Below are 24,402 nucleotides of genomic sequence, written 5' to 3' on the forward strand. Positions count from 1 at the left end.
AAGTTCACAAACTTAATTGTCAGACTTTTGTACAAATGTGATGAGTGTGCTTTTGAGGTCTCTGTTCTGTTCCACCCACCGGTCTCCTCATCTATCTCTGTGCTAATACCTCACTTTCTTAATTACTAACTCTTTATTAAAATTCTAGTACTGGTAAGGTAAAATTCTAGTATCTCATATCTCATTACCTTGTTCATCTTTGGAGGCTATTTTTGGCCTTTTGCTCTTCTATATACATTTGCAAATCAAGTTTGTCGGGTTCCTTGAAAAACCCAGTTAGAATTTATTTTTCATATTTCATTTAAGTATTTAAAATTATATATACCTCTTTCATACATTAATTATAAGGGTAAATATTGTTTCAAGAGACTTTGTTCTATATCTGTGTGTGTTGTATCTGTGTGTGTGCATACATACACATGTATCAGGACATGTGTCCCTGTCAAAAACCGTGAAAACCACTGCCCTTGGTCATACAAAGTCTATTGACACTGGCTCCCTTGGGGCTTCCTCTTTTCCATTTGGTGTGTATTTCCTTACTGACTAAATTAAACTATTTTTAATCCCCATGCTTAAAAAAACTTTTTCAGTTACAGTTGACATACAATATTATATTAGTTTCAAGTATGCAACATAGTCATTAAACACTTATATAACTTATGAAGTGATCACACCAATAAGTCTGGTACCCAAATGACACCACACATAGTTATTACAATATTATTGACTATATTCCCTATGCTGTACTTTATATTCCCGATAAACCCTATGTTTTTATTTCTGGGTTCCATACAGATCTCTAGGGGAGAACTGCGGACAGTGGTGATGGAGTTTCCAAGGGGCTGCAAGAAAAAAATCCAGGGAGTTTCCTGCCTTCCTCAGATTTCACCAATGACCCATCTCTTACACACCTATTTGTGCGATCAGGTGGGAATTGCTATTGGTTTTTTAGATGGCCTTCTTAACCCTTACCAGACAGTTTGGGAATTTGTAAAAGGAGACAGGAAATAATAGGAAATAAAGAAATATTAGAAATGCCCTTACTCTTAGGAAAAGTTTGAAGACTAGTGGACTATTGGCCACCAATGTCTTGGAATTCTAACAGATAAACCTCAACGCGCCCTCTGCTGGCAGCCTGCGTTAACCACCACTACTCAATAATTACAAAATAAGGCGGACTTCATTGGTACATAGTTTTAAGCTGGTGATCACACATAGGGAGTTACATTTATATTTACTATTATGTTCTCCAACTGAAAACGTGGAATTAAAGCACCATAGATAAAATAGCTCTAAGTTATACAGAATCTATAGTTACAAGACTTTAAAAAATAAGTTTCAACTATTATACACAAATCTAAACACTTTGAAAATGAAACGGACTAATCATTTGTAATTATTCAGAATAATTTTTATATTACAAATAACTTTTTTGGAAATTTTTTATTATGAACAGGTGTCAATATTCCTGGAATAATTATGTCATATGTCTATACTTCTAATTTTAAATTATTCCCTGGTTAAAAACAAATACATAACTGTCCTTTTTCAGTCTTTATGTAAAATTTCTAACTACTAAGAAAAATGACCATAAAAAAGAATAAAAAATAAATTCTTTGGAATTATGAAAATTAAATTCGCATTTACTGTAGTTAATAGTTTATTACTATAGTAAGACCTTAAATATAGCTAAATAAAACTAAGTGGAGAGGTTAAATAACATCTTGAAAATTCATATCATCCAAAAGAAAAAGGTACAAAAAAAATTCATATCATCCGTATTAATAATTTCTAAACTGATAATTATTCCTATGCCAGCATGGTCATAGGAAGATATTTAAAATATCAGCATCATTTATCTTGCTCAACAAAAATAACTTTGTGCATGTACACACTAATACGTACGGCACCTGTTTATCTTTACTTTTATTAATTAATTTGCTATTAGTAAACATTTTTTTAAACTTTTATTTATTTTAAGTGTGTTTTTCCAGGACACATCAGCTCCAAGTTAAGTAGCTGTTTCAATCTAGTTGTGGGGGGCGCAGTTCACAGTGGCCCATGCAAGTATCAAACCAGCAACCTTGTTGTTAAGAGCACCGTGCTGTAACCGAGCTAACCGGCCATCCTATAAATTTTCTGTATTATCAGTTAGGACATTCCTGATTAATAATAGTCTATTGATTATAAGTAGATCATTGGGTGAAAACACAACTATACAAAATTCTATTTTTAAAATGGTGAGGATAAAATTGGGAAACTGTGGGGCAAAAGCCTACAACAGGGTTATGACTTTAATAGACAAATATAAGCTATCTGTTTACTGCCACATCCCTTCAGAGCACTTTGATCTGTATTGAAAGTTTCAATGTTTACTTTTGTTTAATTACATACTTCGCTTCTATAGTAACTCTGAAGCACATAATCTGTTGCAATGTTCCTAAGCTTTTTACATGGTGAATTCTTTTCAGTCACTAAACAATAATAACAATATAATCCTTGTTTAGAACTGTATCTTCTTCCTGAATATCCCTTAATTAGTAAGCAGTAAAATTAAAAGCAACTGCAGCCTTACTTTTGAATAATTAGAAGGAAAAATACAAATTCTGAACTAAGCACTTAAGTCTTGTAGGAATTTACTGCCACCTTCAGGTTTTAATCAAAATGATTGGTACTGCAGATTTTACATTTGAGGAGACAGCCCCTGATTAATGTAGAAATATTAACATTATTTTCTCTTTTGGGGAGCAAAGTGCTATTTAACTTAGGTTGCAGTACAAATGTCTTTCATGATATGTACTCTCACTTTTTCTTGTCTGATTCCTCTGTAACACAATATTGAAAATCGAAAATCAAAGTATATTCTGATACTTTGCATTGTATTAGTCATTGAAACCATAATTATATTCTGGGAGCTCCCAGAAAGTTGTCTAAAATATACTTAAATATCTTTAGACTAAATCTAATGAAAAATTCTTTAAGCCAAATTGTTTTAAATGTTCCCTGTGTCAATGACCTCCAGCCAAAGACCACCAGAAACACATCCATAGTTGAACAAGTTGGGTTTTTTGCTCATTGCAGTGAGAGCACGCACACCATGGGGAACTGTGGGTACCTGAGAAAGAAGGTATCATCAGAAAGGACTTAAAACAAGATTTGGGCTTGTCATGGGAGATTTTGGTTGGGTTCAAGGAAGTGGGGCTTTGCTCTGGATAGGTTACTGTCAGGAAGTGGGGACAGTTCTATGACTATGATCGTAATAAATCTTATGTATGAGACAGAAGGAATGAAGTGAAGCCCAAACTGTAATTGATAAAGCAGCAGCATTCCCATTACCCAGAGTAGGGGGATGGTTAGTATCTTTGTGCTTTGTAGACTGACCTTGTTTTATCTGTACTTGGACATGATTATGAGGGGGAGGTGTCTTATTTGTCTAACTTCATCACAGTCACAGAGTGGCCTTGTTTGATGTTGGTGTTTTAGGAGATTACGTTCAACAGAAGAGCAAAGACAAGCAGTGAGTGCCAGGCAGTTCCTAACGTGTTTCCCCAAAAATAAGAGCGGTTCTTATATTAATTTTTGCTCCAAAATACGCATTAGGGCTTATGTTCAGGGGATGTCACTCTGAAAAATATACTAGGGCTTGTTTTCCGGTTAGGTCTTATTTTCGGGGAAACACAGTAGTTGTCAGGAACTGCTTTTCTATTTCTCACATTGCTGCAATTCTAGCAATACCTTATTTTTTTATTCCTTGAATTTGTGATGAAATTATAGAAGTTTACTATGATTTTTAAGATGGAAATCAACCAACTATGAAGCCCTGTTTTTGTGATAAATTTTCCAAGAGTCAGAAACCCAGGTCAAAAACAAATTATATAAAAAGGAATTCATTAGAAGATCCATGAGAAAGATGGGGTGCAGATGGACGATGTGTCAGCTGGGAGTAGGAATTTAAATGCCAATAAACTACCTGTCCATCGCTCATCTCCTCAGCTCTCTGTGTCATCTTTCTACCCAGGGCAGGAAACTGCCCATAATTCCTAAACATCGCTGTCTTCCCAGTTTCAGCACCAGAGGTAGACTGACTCCCTTTTCACAATGACAGTTTGAAAGATCCCAGGGACAGCCTGAGTTACTATATGCCCAACTAGTCTGACCAACTGTGACCCAGACTGGCAGAGCATGAGAGAAATAGATGCTCCTATTAGAACCATGTGGTTGGGGGAAGAAGCATTTCCTGGAAAAAGTGGAACTGGGGTGTCAGATAGGCAAAAGAATTGGAGTCCAGTAGGGGGTAAAATTTTTTAAAAAATCAGTTCTGGGTTTTAGAAATATAAGGTTTGCTATATTTTTACAGAGGGACAACACAAGAAGCAAGGACATTAGTTAAGTCACGACAATCATCCTGGTAAAATATACTAGAGGCTTAAACTAGGGCAGCATTCGTGCAACTGGAGAAAAAACTATGATATCAGGAAATGTTTCAGAGTTACAATCTATAGGCCTTGATAATTAAATAGATGTGAGGAGTCAAAATAGATAAATAGGATTTATCATGTAACAGGCACTATTCTAAGCACATGACATGCAGTAATTCATTAAATCCTCACCACAACCCTATGAAGTATTAAGTATTATTCTTTCCATTTTCAGATGGGGATAGTGAGGCACAGAAAGGGTAAGAAATTGCCCAAGGCCATACAGCTGGGAAGGCAGCGTTCACACCCAGTTTGTCTCCTCCAAAGTCCGTGAGGTCCATGAATTTAACCACCTGCCACAGCCTCCCCAAGGTCTGAATTTGGATGGGCGGTAACATGAATCAAGGGTGGGAACAAAAGAGGAGTGCATGTAGGGTTGGGAGAGGAATGTCATGAGGAGATATTTGGTTTTCTATGTGTTAAGTTTTAAAAGTGTGAGGAACAGATGGAAGTACCCAGCAGACTTGAAATATGTAACTGGGGTAGAGCGGAGATTAGAATTGCGATTGTCGGGACACAGGTGGCCGCTGAAATCAATGAAGTGAGTGAAAACTTCTCAAAGGACTTGGATGAGGGCCTACCATGCAGCCCGAAGGAAAACAATTAAATAGAAGTAAAAAGAAAGACCATGAAAATTAATGATCAGAATCAGTGTTTCTGATAAGGAAAAACAGTCATCCTCATACACTGTTAGTGGGATTCCAAATTGGTGTGCTTTATTTGCAGGGAAATTTGGCAATATTTAATAAAATAAAAAATTCCTCTACAATTTGACCAACCAATTCTACTTGAAATTTATGCTACAAATATGCTCTTTCCAATGGTCACAGATGTATATACAAATGTTCACTTCAGCCCTATTTGGTAAGAAGGAAGAAAGAGAACGGAGGAAGGGAGAGAGGAAAGGAACCTAAATGTCCATTGATATTGTGCTGATATTCCATCCCATGCACTTCCATGTGGCTACTCCATAAAAATGAATACCACGTAGTCATTAAAAAGAATGAGGTAGATCTGTGGGGACTGACAGGGAAAGGTCACAAGATATGTTTAAAAAAAAGAAGAAAAGAGAAGTGCAGAATATATGTAATATTCCTGTAAATAATAGATCCTGCTATGTCCTATTCTATTTACCGGCAGAAAAAATAACCAATCTAGGGCACAGAATCTTACAGACTCTTTTAAAAGTTCAAAATGGAGGTGGAAAAAGAGGAGGTCAAGAGAACCAGGAGAGGATACATACAGAAGGCATCTTACAGGTGATGGCCAGGGCAGCAGCTTCTCCTTCTTGGGTCTCCTCCTGCTTTGACAGCTTTGGCAGCCTTGCAGAGTGGGCCTCCGCCATGCCCCGCACGGAGAACTGACTTGAGCAGGAGGAAGGAGAGCTCTAAAGAAGGGGAGGGCGGTGAGTGGAACCACCCTTGGGCTCCACTTCCTCTAAGCTTGAGACCTCCAACGGAACCCTTGAGCATGAGCAGCTCAAGTGTGGGTAGGAAAAGCCCACACCAAGTTGGCCCTTGTGTTATTTATGCAGATATAAGTATATTGATAAAATATAAGTTAACACCATGGAGTGAAAACCTCAAATCAAAAACTGCTGTAGTCAATACTTTAAAGAGTATCTGAAGTCTTTGCACTTTAGTATCTCTGCCATTAATAAGGCCATTTTCAAATTCTTTCCATAATAAATGAAATATATTTCTTTCAACATCCCTCTAACAGCAGATGTCGTTTAACCTCTGCTTAAAGCCCTGGTTTTGTAAGCAGTTTAACAGAATCTGTAATCTTTACTAGCAGAAATGAAATGCTACTATGTGGCCCGCTTCTGTACTAGAATTAAGGCATTTCTCGCCTTAAGAGAATGCAACAGTCTCCTGACAAGGTCACCCACCTCCAAGCTATATTGGATATAGGAAAAATGAACTTCAAAAACTGTTATAACATGACTTCTTCCCTTGACTTTCCTTCAATAACAAAATCAGTCTTTGAAAGAGACTACATTAGCTTCAAGCTTAGAAGCAACTTTAGACTTACAGTTGCTTTCTAGGTAGATAGATGTAACAACCATTTTTTCAAAAAGATTAGCAACTTGCTCAGCTTTAGAACTCGAAATGTAAGTACTGCCACAGTGTTTTGCCTCTCATACCTTGAGAAAAACATCATGATCGTACAGTCCTAATATACGATAAATTTAGAAAGAGTAAGCATATCAGAATTCTTACATTTATGTTCATTTTGTTTTGAACATGAAATATATTAATGACTTTTCATTTACACGTTAAAAATAGTTCCTGGCACATGGTAAGCACTCAAATTGTAAGTATTATCACTGGCTGGCCGTGAGTCGAGGGACACACTGGTCCGATAAACTGGCCAGAATGGTAAAGCACATAGTTTAGAAAGAACTTAGAGGGGGCTGTGGGTAAGGCCTGCACAGCACCTTGACAGAGGAAAGATCTCGGTCATCAGGGCACAAAGAAAACACAGTGAAAATAAGATTATAGGACTGCGTCCAGCACAACGCCAGGACAGGACTGGTGACAACCTGAAGTTTCACCAAAACAGAAATATTCTGATAGCAAGTTTGCTTTCACATGGATTTTCCTAGAAGGAAGGAATGTGCCAAGTACTTGACTTGAGGAGTCAGCTCTCCTTCTCATTTATACTTCTCAGCATAAATTATTAAACTGACACTCGCTGTCCTTTCAATCCCGTGACTTGGTCAGTCTAGTTTCCCCAGAGCTGTCGCCTTGGGGCATGTATTAGTTTGCCAGGGTTGCCATAACGTAATACCACAGACTGGGTGGCTTAACCAACAGAAATTTATTTTCTCACAGTTCTGGAGGCTGAAAATCCAGGATCAAGGTGTCAGCAGGTTGTTTCTTCTGAGGCCGGATTCCTTGGCTTGGATAGATGCTTTCCTGCTATATCCTCATGTGGTCTTTCCTGCGTGTGCACAGCTGGTGTCCAAATTTCCTCTTTATAAGGACATCGGTCAGATTGGATTAGGGCCCAGCCTATTTTAACTAAATCACCTCTTTAAAGGCACTATCTCCAAATATCAAGGGTGCCAAAAAAATGTATTCACATGACTTTCATTCATCTTTGTTATCGGTACATATTACAATTTTAATACAGCTTTTTCCTTTCTTAAAGTGTATATACATTTTTTTCGCACCCTCTGTATAGTCACATTCTAAGGTACTGAGGGTGATGGCTTCAACATATGAATTTGGGGGAGACACATTTCAGGCCCTAACAGTACATATACAGTTCAAGTTTCTGGGTCTATGAAGTAAAGGGCAAGACTGGGCCACAGTGACCAAAGGAGAAAACTGCCTCAGGTAACCCCACCTGACATATGAGCCACAATCCCGGTAGTTCATCCATAAAAACAATATACGGAACATGCATTTCTCTGACCCCATTCTGAGCTTTCATGTTCTTTTAAAAATATTTTAGATTTCCTTATCTTTAGCAATTAAAATAGTTTACATTCCAATCTGGCAAGACTACATAAATGTCAACTAGTATATTCATTCATCCTACATCCATTTTCCTTATCTTATAAATTCATTTTAGTTCAATTTTACTGTACAGGACTTATTGGGTCCAAACACAAAAATCTTAGAAATAACAGCCAATGTCCCTGTTCTTTTGAAAAAATAATTATCAATGAGGTGTACATGGTTCTGTCAGTGGTATTTGAGTTCTGAGTAACAATATGTATCTCAGAACAAGTTTTAGATGAAGAAGGCTGCAATGAAAAATACTTAGTGACCAGCCTACCAAAATGAACAGAAAAGGGACAGAATGAAGAGTGTAATAATTATTATTATTTAATGGGAAATAGAAAGGGGTAGACTGAACATGAAATACCAGAAGCTATGACAGGGAGGGCCCTTAAATTGATCCTAAAACGGAGGCTGATCATAAATATAATAGCAGCAGCAGTAGCTGCTACATCACACTTCACAAATTCTAACAATTCCCCTAAACTAAACCTTTTGACCAGACATCTAATGGCAAACTGCCAATAACAAACTATATTTTATAGTACTTCAGTCATAAATGAGCATATACTTACTTGAATCAATACCAATATTATGAAATAGTTATATTCAGTATAAATATTAAAGTTTTGAAAGTAAATGTGCTCCATCATAGTTTTTAAAAGAAAAAACTTTCTATTTAGAATTTCAGAACTCAGGCAGTACGTTTTTATTAAAGTATAACATATATGCATATTTTTAAATTAAGTATAACTTAGCTGTCTCAAATATCTAAATATATCCCAGTAGAAGCTGAACTGTGGTTTAGGGAAGCAGAAATATTTGTTCAACACTCCATATCTATGAATGTACAATGGCTCAGATCCTTCTTGGAAGCAGACAGTTTGTAAATAATAAAAACTTATGCAAAAGTAATTCAAGATACTACAAATGACACTCAAACACATCTTTTTATTATATACTAAATTTAAAAATACAAATCTTATTAAAAATGCTTATGAAACATTGTATACACAAGTACTGTCAAATACTATCAGATTATGGCATTATGTACATTTGCTAAGGTTAATTAGAAACAGAACAAAGTACATAACTTTGCCAATAACGAATTTCAGAAGTCAAATATTTTAACATTTGGCAACTGTGAAGTAGTGATCTGTATGTTTGCAGAGGTAAAATAGTAAGAAAACAAATGGAATAATGCAGATATCCCTTCCCTAAGTGTTAATAAGTAGATCTCTTCCTCCTCCTCGTACGTCTTAGTATAACAGAAATTAAAGTGCACAAGACCACCAGGAATACTTGATTTGGTTGTACCCTAATACATACTACAGCCAAGTGTGCTGCTATATTGAGGGTTCCGATTCTTTGTACTTGTTCCTGAGGTTTTAGAAGTTAATTTTGAATGTGGCTACGGAAGAGAGGCCAATACTTTCTAAATTGCACCAAGTGGCCTTAAAGTGTAGAAACATCCAAGATAAAATTATTAATTTGAGAACAGATTCAAGGACATTATCCCTGTCTATTTTGCCCTAGCAATAAAATTAGGATAAGAACCTAGTTTTGCCTCTGGAAAACACTTACTAAAAATCTGTTTCAAAAGATCGGACATGCACAGCAAGCATCACAATACTGTCAGGTACTGTTCACTACCTCTAACTGCATCATAAACACCGGGCAGAAATACCTGCCCTCTACAGGTTCACAAGAAATACAGATAGAAGCATGTATTACTTGACATCAATTTTACTAATTAATGTTAAGTATAATTTGTCAAAATAGGTCACCACCACACAATCACGGAAGAGAAGAAAGTAAGCTGCTAGTCTACAAAAGTGCTCCTTTTCTTTCAAACCCAAGCTTACTTTTGGGTAAAACAAGATTGTAAAGTAAGGCCATCAGTTCTAAATAAGCTGATGGTGCCATATATACATACTCACATATATAAGTCTCGTTTTCAATTTTGATTAAACACTAATGTACTAGTACAAACTATTTATAGGAAACATTTTATGAGGCTTATTTACAAACACATGATGAGTAACAAAGATGTGGAAAAGTTTTAAAAATTGCAGATAAAAGTAGCCATTTAGCAACATAGTTCACTAAACATAGATTTGCATAAAAACCAAGAAAAAAGTTTAGTAAGAAATCCCTACTACATATACCTATTGGTCATTAGACCTAAAAGGCAAATAAATGTGATGATCGTGATTACACTTTTTTACTGTCTCTTTTAATAACATGTCAATATGAGGTCTACTTGGTCTACTTAGAGTACTACCTACAAATACAGTCTCTCATGATTCAATGAGAATATTAAGTTATTGAATGCATTTTTTATTCCCATGGCACATCACACTTGGTAACACTAATAAGGTAGATTTAGATAACACTTAAATCATGATTACGAATGTTTAATTGAATATTTTCCTTTCTGTAGCTGTGAAATGTAAAGCTTAGATTTGCTTCCATCAGGCCTCTTAAACCAAACTTCATCATGGTTAATTGTTGTAATTATGGCACTAAAAGGAAAAAAAAAAAGGAATGAATGAATGAATTACAATATGCCTCTTCTACTCATTTCAGAGTACTAGCTATAAAACAAACTAGCTAGACTACAAGAATAGATTCAAGTATGTAATTGCTTTTTACCAGAATGTTGACTATCGGCTGGGTAGGTTGGCAAACACATCACATTCAGACACACTTAATAGGTAGTTTTCTTTCTTTTGTTAAGAGAGTTAGTTAAACCTACTATTAGAACTATAAAACGCACATCGTTCCTACTCCATCCCCACCCCACCCCCCAAAACCAGACAGAGCGGAGCTGAAAAACACTACTTATTTGGTATTAAACCTCCAACTCCTATCAGTCTTGGCTGTAGAAAATCTTTTAAATAGCAATCCCTAACTCCCAGTGTCAAGCATCTATGGTATTTGTATAGATTTTTTTGGACACTACTGATCTTTATGTAGAATTATCTTTAAAAACGGATTTGTGTTTAATACTCTTCTATGTTAGTTCATCTCTTTTTTAACCACATTTATGCTAAGTAGCAGTAAAATGTTTCAAAAGCAGTACAATAAAGCCAAGAATCCAGGGATATCATATATAATCTAGTAATTAGCTAGATGAGCTTCCATGAGAAAAGTTACTGCACACAATACTGCTCGTATCCTAAAAATTGCAAGTTGAAATTACAATCCCGATTAAAACCACTGTATTTGGAAAATGAGTACTGTATTCTAAACACACTTTACTTAGGTAAACACACTGATACCTAGAAAGATACTTTCTTAATGTAGAAAGTTACTACTCTGAAAATTATATCTTTAACTGCTGAAGGAATTAAAGCAGTGATTAGCATTAGTATTTTTTCAAAGTCCACAACAAGACAAAACTTAGAAGGCTATATCAATAATTCTATAAACTTTAAGCCTAGATAAAGTCTTTTAAAAAGCAATTTTCAGGTTATACTTTAATTACTGTAACTCGTAAAGTTTTCATTAATTTTCCATTTCTTTCCTATTCTAATTGATCCAAATTCTTTTTATCCAAAATACTATCAAACACCATAAGAGGGAAAAATTAACAGGTCCATATATTATGGAAGCACACTGTCAAGTTCATAATATTCTGGTTTAACGGTCATAATATTAGGATCATCTAACAAGTCATCTAAGATAAGAAGTAACAGATCTCTTACCTGGCTAAATAATTCCAACATTTCCCCTTGTGTTAATGCTTGTGTTCATGAAGTTAATATGTAACTCTGGTATATAAATATTAATACTGATATGCACACTTGCTAATCAAATGATTATGTCAGGAGAAAAAAAGGATCCATGTGCAACTAATGATGTATTATGAACACACTATGGAGGTAGCAAATATTTATTGACAACAATGTTGTAAACTCTAATACTAAGCAACACTAAAATGATAAAGGCTTTTTACCTTGTAGGGCATTCATCTTTTTTGTCAATACATATTGTTTGTCCACGTATATACCATTCACCATCATAATATAACCTTCCCTCTTCAGATCTAGCACTGTGCAAGTGTTTTTCCAGTTTCACAGGCGCTAAAGGGATCAGTTCAAAAACTGTTATATTAATAAGACATTGTCAGAACAAAAGTGCAGAACATTAAGAATTAACACCAATCCATGCACATATGTGAAAAAAACACTAAAAATATTTCTTAGATAACAAACCTAAAACTAATAGAAATAAGAGAATTTAATTTCTTACTTTTAAAATACAATTCCTAAGTTTTTAATATAATTATTAAACAAAGCTAAATAATATATGCTAAATCATCAATTAACTAGAGAAGTGCCAGAAGGGGAAGCAAGACATTATCAATTACTAATGCCAATTTTAAGTAGAATTTAAAATAGCAATTGTCATGTTTCCATTGAAAATTTTATTTTTCATATTTTCTTCCCTGAAGCTGTCTGACATTTACCAAAAAGCAGAGTTTAATATATATCCCAAGAGCTCCCCAGGCCTTTGACTCTAAGAAGGAAATGTCCTAAGTAGAACTTCACTTTTTAAATCCTAGAAATGGTTTGGCATTAATCAGATAAACTCATGCAGAGAAAAAATGTTCTTTAGGAAAGAAGCACATTGTCAAAAGTATACCGTGAAGTAGGCACCTCTTCATGATTCAAATGTCCCCACTTCAGAAAGGTGTTCTCCAACCACCCGACCCACACCTCAGTTAATCTTCATCACAACTTTTTATTTCCTTCATAGCAATTATTACAATTTGCCATTATCTTGTTAATTATTTATTTCCATATTTATTATTCTGCCTCTCCCAAGTGAGTTCCAGGAGGTCCACTTCTTCCATCATTGTATTCCCAGAACCTCAAATAGTGCCTGGTATATAGAAGGTGTTCAGTAAGCATTCATTCATTCATTCATTCATTCATTCAACAAATATTTTTTCTAAGCATTGTGACTGAAAGAAATATTATTCCGACCTTTGTGGTGCTTATAATATCGTGTTTCCCCGAAAATAAGACCTAGCCGACCCATCAGCATTAATGTGTCTTCTGGAACAAAAATTAATATAAGTCCCAGTATTATATTAGACCTGGTATTATATATTATATTATAATAGTATATTATATTACACTATATTATACTATATTATACTGTTATACTATATTATATTATAGTGTATTATATTATATTACATTATATTATATTATACCCGGTATTTCATTATATTAAAATAAGACCGGGTCTTCTATTAATTTTTGCTCCAAAAGATGTATTAGAGCTGATGGTCTGGCTAGGTCTTATTTTCGGGGGAACACGGTTACTATCAGGAGACAGATAAACATGTAAACAATATATTAAAAATTACAAATTGTCATAAGTGCCATGAAGAAAACAAATAGGACACAATGCTAAAGACAAAAGGGGTAAGGAGAGGAGTCCCATTCAATAGTTTAGAGAGATTCTCAAAATGACTCAAATGTTAACAACCTAGAGATTTAGGGAGTTACCCTTCCAGTTAATTCCCAAAGGAAGTAGTTTAGTACAATATACTTACAATTTCATGACATGATATAAAGTTTAAAGAAATCCTTGGTTTAAATATAAAATAGAATTTGATCTCTTATAGATTACTTTATCTGTTGGACAGTGATTCTTCTTAGTATTTAAAACATGGTTTTTAAAAATCTATCTTTATAGTTCTTAGAAGGATTAGGAAATTTCATATACAATGAAAGGCGGCAGAAATAGTTCAAGACAATAATGCCCATCACTTTTGGCAGTGATTTTAGACTTTCAAAACAAGTCAAGAAAGTATAATTTGATATGAATTTTACTAAGGTATATCAGAATGTGCAGATCTTAGTGGTGTGTAAATTTTTTTTTTAACTGGGGAATATTGGGGAACAGTGTGTTTCTCCAGGGCCCATCAGCTCCAAGTCATAGTCCTTCAATCTAGTTGTGGAGGGTACAGCTCAGCTCCAAGTCCAGTCGCTGTTTTCAATCTTTAGTTGCAGGGGACGCAGCCCACCATCCCATGCAGCAACCTTGTTGAGAGCTTGAGCTCTAACCAACTCAGCCATCCAGCCGCCCCAGTGGTGTGTAAATTTTTTTTTGATGGACTCCACCGCAAGCAACCTAATCTCTCTTGTAGAAAATGCAGGCACAGAAAAAATTTTTACAATTCCAGAGGATCCACAGGCTCCCTGAAGGCAAGCCACAGGCTCCATACAGTCTCCCTATAGAATTACTGAACCCATAAAAAAATACTAAATACTTTTTAAATTACTGATCCACTATTGTAATAGTAATGCCACTGAAACACTAAAAGAAAAAATACATTTCATTCAGAAATCTTGAAACATGAGGCAAAAACTCTAGAATTCCTCATAATTCCAGGTATAGTGTTAACTGATAAAATGAAACCACTGATGGGGAGTTCTTTAGCATGTGCATGATTTAGCAACCCTGATTCAACAAGTCTGCATGAAGATTTCTGAAGTCAGACTAAATGACTTACGTTCTGTTTTTACTCTGTGTGGACCCAGTGTAGCCATCGCCTTCATTTGAAAAAAAGAAAGAGGAAGAAAGACATTGTCTGAGTTCATAGACAACATATATTTTGGCACCTACTTAATATATAGAGTGACTACTGACAAGCTCAGTAACAAACACAGTAAAATATAATCTTCAGCTGTTCTAGTAAGTTGTTAATACCTAAGACCACAAGGAATATACATATAAAGAATAACAATTTCTCCGGGAGGTGTTTCAATACCTGAAATAATCTCTAATTTTCAACTAAAAAGTTTCTAAAAATGAAAAAATTATTAAGGAAAACAAAAGTCTCCCCTTTCAAACAAGCACAGAAAATCCTATAATTCTTGAATCTTTAATGACAGAATGGAAGACATATAGTAAGGGTTCAAATTTTCACTTTCATTCGTTCAACCAATATTTATTGAGTGCCTTCTGTGAGCCAGGACCAGGCTAAGGACTAGGCATAGAATGGTTATTTGTTATTTTGGGGTCCCTAAATAAATGCTTTTCTGTACTTTTGCATAAATTATTACATTATTACAAGAAAAAATACAGTCAAACTGCTGACCTATCGTTCTTAAAATACTCCTACAATCCACTGTTATCTGTATTAGTATTGCCTTAGAGAGACTGTTGCAAAGTAAAGCATATTTATAATAATCATATTTTGATGTATTAGTGAAAAATCACAGAATCTTAAAAAGTAGAATATAAAAATATTCTTGTATTCCATTGCTCTTTAATCATACCTTCCTAATTGTTGTCCAGTCTTCAAGAATATCAAGATCTTGTAGCATATAAACTATATATGGACGTTGAAAAGTCAAGGTCAATTCAGCTGTAAGAATTTCACACTTTGAATTATACTTCCAAAGTTCTGTTTTTCAGAGAATTGAACAATGATTTCTGGATATAATCCCTTGCCATGCTGATTTCTGACTTCAAATTCTTCTTCAAAAACCTCAGTACCAGGATATATTCCAGTACTTCAAATGCTATTAACCATATTTTCTTAATTCTATGATATCATTATAAGATATACAACCTACCTAATCACTGTTTTGAAGTGGGGGTGGAAAGCAGGGGCGATGGGAGGGTACCACAGGGAATGCCAAGATTTAATACACATATTATTAGGTTGGTGCAAATGTAATTGCAGTTTTTGCATTGTTGAAATGTGCCATTTGATATTAGAATACATTCTTAAATAAATGTGGTTATGTTATACATCATTTTAATCTGCATTTCTCACTTCATGTTTTTTTGCTAATGACTTATTATTTGCTGCTTACTACTTGCTGCTTGTTTTATATTTATTTTAGACTATGGAAATGATGTTAGACAAAAAGCAAATTCGAGCAATTTTCTTATTCAAGTTCAAAATGGGTCGTAAAGCAGTGGCGACAGCTCGCAAAAAACAAACAAAAAAAAAACGACACATTTGTCCCAGGAACTGCTAATCAACTCAGTGCAACGGTGGTTCAAAAAGTTTTGCAAAGGAGATGAGAGCCTTGGAGATGAGGAGCATAGTGACCGGCCATCAGAAGTTGACAACAACCAATTAGAAGCAATCATCGAAGCTGATCGTCTTACAACTACGCGAGAAGTTACCAAAGAACTCAACGTCGACCATTCTACAGTCGTTCGGCATTTGAAGCAAATTGGAAAGGTGAAAAAGCTCAGTAAGTGGGTGCCTCATGTGCTGACCGCAAATCAAAAATATCGTCATTTTGAAGTGCTGTCTTCTCTTATTCGACGCAACAACAATGAACCATTTTTCTATCAGATTGTGACGTGCGAGGAAAAGTGGATTTATGTGACAACCGGCGATGACAAGCTCAGTGGTTGGACTGAGGAAGCTCCAAAGCACTTCCCAAAGCCAAACTTGCACCAATAAAAGGTTATAGTCACTGCTGGGTAGTCTGCTGCTGGTCTGATCCACTACAGCTTTCTAAATCCTAGAGAAACCATTACTCCTGAGAAGTATGCTCAGAAATCCATGAGATGCACCGAAAACTGAAATGCCTGTAGGTCAACAGAAAGGGCCCAATTCTTCTCCATGACAATGCCCAACCACACATCGCAAACCAGCGCTTCAAAAATTAAATGAATTGGGCTACGAAGTTTTACCTCATCTGCCATATTCACCTGACCTCTCGCCAAATGACTACCACTTCTTCAAGCACCTTGACAACTTTTTGCAGGGAAAACGCTTCCACAATCAGCAGGATGCAGAAAATGCTTCCCAAGAGTTCATCAAATCCCAAAGCACGGATTTTTACACTACAGGAATAAACAAACTTATTTCTCGTTGGCAGAAATGTGTTGATTGTAATTGTTACTATTTTGATTAATAAAGATGTGTTTGAGCCTAGTTATGATGATTTAAAATACACGGTCCGAAACATTAATTACTTTTGCACCAACCTAATAATTTAACTTAAAGACACTCCAATATTAGAAACATTAAAAATGTTAAAAAGAACACAAGAATTAAGCAATCATGCTATATACTAAACAGCTGTTTCGCATCAAAGCCCTTGTGAACTATAAAGCTGTATTAATTTTTGAAGTTGAGATTGTAACTAAATTTCTACCCTTCTACCCCTCTTAATCTAAACTATATCTTTCTGCCTTTCATCAGTTTCATAAATCATTTGCTTATTACAAGATCTTGCAAATAAAGCAATGTATACTAATAGAAGTGACAAAGCTATGAACAATACAAAAATGAACATCAAGGCAAAAAAACAACATCAAAAAAACCCAGAAAATTTGGAAAAGGATATCTGAAACAACAACTGGCTTCTTTTTGTCAGGACTGAAAGGATCCTTCCTCTTTTTTCTTGACTGAAGTTCATCATTCCACAGCTCTGGCAAGTAAATAAATATCAAGTATTAGCTAATGTCTGGAGATCAGAGGAGGAAAAAAGCACTATATATAATTTCACAGTGGCAAAATTTCATTGGCACCTATGTACATATACACATGACTATATATATAATTTCATGAACAGCTATATATTTATCAGTTTTTCTCTGCCTTTACTAAAGTAAAAATCAACTTGGCACTTAATGACTAATAATTGATGAATATATGTCAGGCACTTTGTTAAATATATATTACATGAATTGCCTCAACTAATCCTCAGAGCTACCTCTGAGGTAAGTATTCTCATTCCTTCAATTCTGCAGATGAGGAGACCAGTTTAGAAACGCTAAATGACTGTCTTACCCAACTAGCAGATAATGGAGCAGTGACATTAGAGCTCAGCTTATCTGACTCTACTACACCTACTTTATACCAGAGAAATAGGATTTACACCAAATCAAACAATACGTATGCAAGAACTGTAGGATAATCTAGTAAATATTCCACCCAATGGAGAAAGCCTTTCCACAATACCCCTGAAAAAGCTAATTTCACATTGGGCTACTCTAATTATTAACAGGTTTTTTCCTTTTTCTGAGACACAAATCTGCCTCCACGTGACTTCTACTCATTTGTCCTAGTTTGTGTGGTAAGAAGAAAGAGAAAAGGTTTTTAATCCTTCTTACACATGACAATCTTTTAAGACTTAGAGGGAAGAATATATACTCTAGATGTCTTCAAAGACTATTCTTATTGTCTTCCAATACCATTCTCGTATGATAATAATATTCTTACTATTCTTGTATTATTCTTATCGTTCCTTTCACACTTCTATTTTGTCCCTTTTCATGTGCTCCATTTTCTTCTTCCTGAAGTGTGAGTTCAAATCAAAACAACAGTCACAATCTTATCAAATTCTTTAGACGTCTTCCCTTTTCCTCTCTCATTAGAACACTTCATTTACGTCACATTTATATTAGTGACTGAGACATTACGAGACACTGCTGTAAACCAAGGGTTCAGTATCACTAAAATCGAACGCCACAATCACATCACGCCCATTACCTGAGGTAATATCAATGCTGTGCCTGTCCTCTTCAAGCCTTCTTATCTTTTCCTCCAGTTCACTCTGGACTGTATCATATAACAAAAGCTTTTCACTCTGAAAAAGAAAATAGATTACACATAAGTAGAAGGGAAAAAATTGAGAATACTAAATAACTTACTCTTTAATGTATGGTGGTTTCGTTCGCTTTTTTAAAGACGAAAGGTCATATATATATATGAAAGAAATAAAGCTACAAAACACAGAATCTAAATATAAATTTAGCCATAAATCTATATTTAAATTGTTTAAGGACATCTAAATTTATATGTGATAAAGAGGTAAACATTTACTTTATAAAAAACTCATACTAAGCTCCCACGGCCCCTTTTAAATATATGCAGGGCCCACCAGTCACAATAAAGGAAAACCTGTCCATTAAAATATGTAATTATAAAATGGGTCTTATTTTTCTCACTGGAACAACAAATGGGCCTTTATTCCTCACTACTATCTCAACATCATATTAAAATAGACTAACATATCACAAAGAGAAAGACTCAAGTACAAATTTTATAATCATTTAAAATTAATTCCATGATAGTCAAAATTGTAAAATTATAGACTGATTATATCCAAATCTCTCAACAAAGCTATCGGAAGACTAAGTGACTTGCTAAAAGAGACAAGGCTTCTAGTCTGGCAAATCAGACTAGAGCCCAGATCTACTAGTTCCAGTAGACCCCACATCCCTCTAATCCCCATCCCCAGACTGAGTGAACCTGCTCACTGAGCCTTTCCCCGGGCTGACACCTATGCTGTTTCTCATCAGGCCAGCTTCAAGGAGCCCAGGAAAGTGGCTCCATGGGCTGGTCTCACCCTGACCCGTGTTCAGAACCACGTCCTCTTTGGCAGTTCCCTGACTTAGGCACCTTACAGTCCTTCAGGACTGGAGTGCTGGGAGATTTTGAAGGACTAGCATTACCAGAGTGATATATATTATAAGCCTATCATCATTTTCTAAACATGTGCTGCAATGGAATAAAAAGATAAGCAGAATAGAATTTAAAAGCTCAGAAACGGACCCTGGTTATGGGAAATTTTAGTGTATGATAAAGGTGACTTTTCAAATCATCTGGAAATCGGACAATAAATAAAAACAGAAAAAAAGAGTTTAGCTACATAGAGAAAAAGCTCAGGATTTTTTGCCTCACATTACACATAAAAATAAATGGACTAAACAGTTAAACTTACAAATGAAATCTAAAAGAACTAAATAAAAGATGGGATAAAGGAAGCTCTTCAAAGCACAAAAATTAGGAGAAGCCATAAAGGAAAAGACAAATACATTTAATCACATTCATATTAAAAAGCAACAAAAGTAAAAGATAGTAAAAAATATCTGTAACATGATAAATGCTCAATAACCATAAGATAGCATTAAACAAGTATAGATAACTCAGTAAGAAAATCTAAACACTGCCTATCTCCAAATACTGCCAAAATAGGCCAAAATGAAAGAGAGAAAGAGAGAGAGAGAGAGAGAGAGAGAGAGAGAGAGAGAGAGAGAGAATTAAAATGTGCATTATGTGATATTTTTCACTTAGCAAAGTTAGGTTTCTTTTAAATTATAATCCACAATGTTGACTGATATTGAGTATATAAACTGACTCAATACTTTGGAAAGCAATTTAGAAACAAGTATTAAGGATCTTAATGATTATATCCTTTGATCTAGTAATTACACTTTGAGATTCTATCCTAAGGAAATAACCTCAGCCAAAGTTGTATGTAACAGGATGCTCACAATAGCAGTGCTTGCAAAGCATAAAATTCGGAACAAAGTTAAATCCAATAATAGAGTCTTGGCTACATAAATTATCAGACATCCATATTACTGCTCTGCAAACATTAAAAATTCAGAATTTGAAAATTTAGGCAGCGACTTCTAGGATAAGACTGCAAATGAACCCAGATTACAAACTCTCTCTTCCCAAAGACCTAACGAAATGTACAAAGAACATGTACAAAATAAATCAACACACAACTGCAGTTATAAAATAAAGGGAGGGGCACGATCTCATGCCATAATCTCTAAATACGGTAATTAAACTTAGAACCCCAAGATCTGTACTATGTACAATGTATGCAAGTGTGCTCTTTGTAAAGGAACAACGTGAGTGAAGGAGCAATATTCTGAAAAGTCTTTGAGTACTACTTCCAAATCTAAAAAGAAATGAAGGAGAATCTGGATGGCAGTCCAGGGAAAAATACACGAAAAGCCTGCAGAGCAGAAGGCCCTCCTTATCACGTTAGGCTCACAAGTGAAAGCTGATACATTCTTTTATTTTTTCAAAAACTTTTTTTTATTGGGGAATTTTGGGGAACAGTGTGTTTTTTCAGGACCCATCAGTTGTTGTCCTTCAATCTAATTGTGGAGGGTGCAGCTCAGCTCCAAGTCCAGTCGCCGTTTTCAATCTTTAGTTGCAGGGGGTGCAGCCCACCATCCCATACAGGAATTGAACTAGAAATCTTGTTGTTGAGAGCTCACGTTCTAACCAACGGAGCCATCTGGCCGCCCCACCGGAAGCTCAGCGGCAGCTTGTTGTTTTCAACCTCGCGGTGGAGGGCACTGCTCAGTGGCCCATGTGGAAATAGAACCGGCAACCCTGTTCAGAGCTCACACTCTAACCAACTGAGCCATCCGGCCGCCCATGATACATTCTTAAAAGGAACAAAAACTTCTAGAACTCAGCAGCTGACAAGCTCTGGACACAGATTTTATTAACTTACTCTTAAATATGAATGATAGCTAAAGATGACTAGTTATTTGCGAAAAGACTTCAAAATGAAAGGCTGAGAAAAAAACAAACAGAAAAGAAGTATAAAGAAATAGAGACAAGACAGAAAAAAATTTTCAAAGTAACTTATATTTAATATCCACACAGAAAAGAGATTGCACATGAAAAACAACAGGATGTTATAAAATATATTAAAAAAATAAGTAATCATAGGACATAAGAGCTCTTGGAAATTAAATACATAATAGAAATAAAATAATCAGTAAAAAATTGGAAGAGAAAGTTGAATACACTCTCAAAAGGAACAAAATAAGTAAGGCGAGAAAGAGGGAAGGACAACAGGAACAAAAATATAATAATCAAAAATCAATCTTAGAGGTCCAGCACCCAACCAATAAGAGTTCCAAAAAGGGAAAACAGAAAATGATGGAGAAGAAAACATCAGAGAAACAATATAAGAAATTTCCCAGAACTGAAGACACAAGTATGAATTTCCTGGTTAAAAGATACCTCTGAGTATCCATCGCAATGAATGAAGAGACCAGCCAAGGTGTATCATCTTGCTATTCCACAGTATCAATGATGAAGAAAAGTTCTTAAAGGTATTCAGGAAGAGAACATACAAAAGATCAGGAATCAAAATGACAAGAGGCTTCTCATAAGCAATATTGGAAGTTAGAAGACAATGGAACAATGCCTTCAAAATTCTGAGGAAACACGATTACCAGCTAGAATTTCATACTCAAGTTTGAAGACATTTTTGGACATGAAGGATGTGGAAGTTTTACAACATGTCCAATAAATAAATCTTTGATGTTCCTATTAAGGTAAAGCCTAATTCTCTCTCCTTGAATGTGACAGGACTTAATGACTCACTTCCAATGAACAGAATGTAGCTGAAATCTAGGTCATAAAAAACACGGCATTTCTGTCTTACTCTTTTGGATCACTCAGTGAGAGAAGCCAGTCACCAGGTTATGGGGGCCTCACTCAGCCTGTAGAGAGGCCTGTGGGAATAAGGCTGCCAACAGACAACCAGCAACAATTTGCAAACCAGGTGAGTAAGTCACCTCGGAAGCAGACACTCCAGATCCCAATCAAGCCCTCAGATAACTGCCTTCCTGGCTGGCACTGCAACTTCATGTGATTCCCTAAGCCAGAACCATCCAACTCAGTTGCTTCCAAATTCCTGGCCACCAAAACTGCAAAATAGTAACTGTTTATTGTTGTTTTAAGCCACTAAGCTTTGGAGTACTTTATTACAGAGCAATAGATAATCAATACAAGAGGTCTCAAAAAACTAACTTCCATATACCCTTTCTCATGACACTCTACCTTTTCTCTTCCACTCTACCAAACTGAAAAAAGAAAAAAAGGTATAGCAGGAAACAGGTCAATTTCCAGGGTGATGGTGAAGAGACACTCCATGACTACAGAGATGGAGTTGGCCTAGAAAGCAGCCGAAGGATGGAGCAGGATGGAGTGGGAGGACAGGGGATCCAGGAGTGGAGGGGTTTCTCCCAGGAGGGAGGACACCAGAAGAAAACGGGACTCAGGGATTATCTGATGCATTTGATCACATGGAAAACAGCATTAGGGAACTTTCACAGATCACCTGGAGTCTCTGGGAGGAATAAATATGGAGAAAACTAACAAACAATAAATTAAACAATTATTAATTCCAAAGTTAAAAAATCGCTGTTCAAGAGAAGTTCAAGCATAGTATAACTCTTGGCTCAGTGAGCAATATTTACAATTACAACAAAAACAAAAACTGTGACACAACAATGTTAGAAGAATGGTATGAGGGAAACTATCATGGAATCCTCATCTTCCATAATAGAAAACCAACAGGTAATGTCTAAAACTGATGTTATTTAGAAACATAAGGTTAAATTCCAGAAGCAGTAGCTAAGAGAGTTAGATAATTGCTGCTTGGATGCAGAATTTAGCTGTGGGAGAGGGGACTGCTGTTTTTCATTATAAGCCTATGCTATATTCCAGAATCACGAAATTAAAGAAATAAGCTGTGAAGTTTGGCAGAAATAAAAACAAAAACAGCAGAATTAGACTCTGAACAACTTCAGATAATGATATATTCAACAAAACATATGAATTATGTATTAAGCAATATGGAAAATAGAATGAGGACTTACATATGACTGACTAGAGTTCCAGAAGAAGGAAGTAGAGAAAATAGCTGAGAGGCAATACTGGAAAAGATAACAGCTGAAAAATTTCCAAAGTTAATGGAAAACAAACTCTTAGGTCCAGAAAGCACAACAAATCCAAGCCAGGAGAGAAAAATAATCTCTATGGAGACACACAGTAGAGAAACTGTGAAGAACAAAGAGCGTAAAAGTTGCCAGTGATGGAAAGAAATATAAGTTATCTACAAATGATTTCTACAGACTTCTAAACAGACTGTGGAAAGTAAGATCCTAAAAATATTAAAGTAGAAATAATTATCATCCTAGATTATATCCCCCTTAACTGTCCTTCCAGAATTATTGTAAATAACGCTATTTTTGGACACATAAAAACTGAGTTTACCACTAAGAGACTCTCAGTGAAAGAATGCCTAGAAATTTTTTCAAGAAGCAAAAAAATGAACCTGCAAGAAAGTGTTGCAACACAAAAATAGTAAGTAAGAAACTAGTAAAATGTATTATAAAAAGAACTAAATTTATGAAATCATCTGAAAACATTTATCCGTAAAGATATATGTGCTCAGATGTTCACTGCAGCTTTATTTACAGAGGCCAAGACATGGAAACAACCAAAGTGTCCTCTCATAGATGACTGGATAAAGAAGATGTGGTATATATACACAATGGAATACTACACTGCCATAAGAAAAGATGAAATAGTGCCATTTGTGACAACATGGATGAATCTTGAAATTATTACGCTAAGCGAAATAAATCACACAGAAAAAGTTGAGAACCATATGATTTCACTGATATGTGGCATATAAAACTGAAAGCAACAAAGGAAGAAGACAAACAAATAAAGAAACAAAAACTCATAGACACAGACAATAGTTTAGTGGTTACCAGAGGGTAAGGGGGGAAGGCGGTGGTAGATGAGGATAAACAGGGTCAAATACATGGTGATGGAAGGAGAACAGACTCTGGGT

General features: G+C 35.5%; 1 protein-coding gene and 1 pseudogene across 2 annotated transcripts in view; both read right to left on the minus strand.

Annotated features, from left to right (window-relative positions):
* Window positions 1–5,823, minus strand: part of LOC109457484 (mpv17-like protein 2 pseudogene) — a 33,729-nt pseudogene extending 27,906 nt beyond the window's left edge.
* Window positions 5,824–8,921: 3,098 nt separating this feature from the next.
* The window catches only part of BRMS1L (BRMS1 like transcriptional repressor), a 31,078-nt gene continuing 15,597 nt past the window's right edge, over window positions 8,922–24,402 (minus strand). The window contains exons 5-10 of one of the 2 annotated variants that reach the window (XM_019750457.3): window positions 18,483–18,579; window positions 17,335–17,418; window positions 15,295–15,359; window positions 14,526–14,565; window positions 11,952–12,078; window positions 8,922–10,515 (exon numbers count right to left, since the gene is read on the minus strand). In XM_019750457.3, the coding sequence (XP_019606016.1) occupies window positions 10,398–10,515; window positions 11,952–12,078; window positions 14,526–14,565; window positions 15,295–15,359; window positions 17,335–17,418; window positions 18,483–18,579 (531 nt within the window). In that variant the 3' untranslated portion in view covers window positions 8,922–10,397. Of the gene's footprint in view, window positions 10,516–11,951; window positions 12,100–14,525; window positions 14,566–15,294; window positions 15,360–17,334; window positions 17,419–18,482; window positions 18,580–24,402 lie in introns of both variants that reach the window. The other variant, XM_019750456.3, reaches the window with a different exon arrangement.

Source organism: Rhinolophus sinicus, chromosome 3, assembly GCF_057876585.1.
Source record: "Rhinolophus sinicus isolate RSI-liver-muscle chromosome 3, RSI-T2T, whole genome shotgun sequence".
Classification (NCBI taxonomy): domain Eukaryota; kingdom Metazoa; phylum Chordata; class Mammalia; order Chiroptera; family Rhinolophidae; genus Rhinolophus; species Rhinolophus sinicus.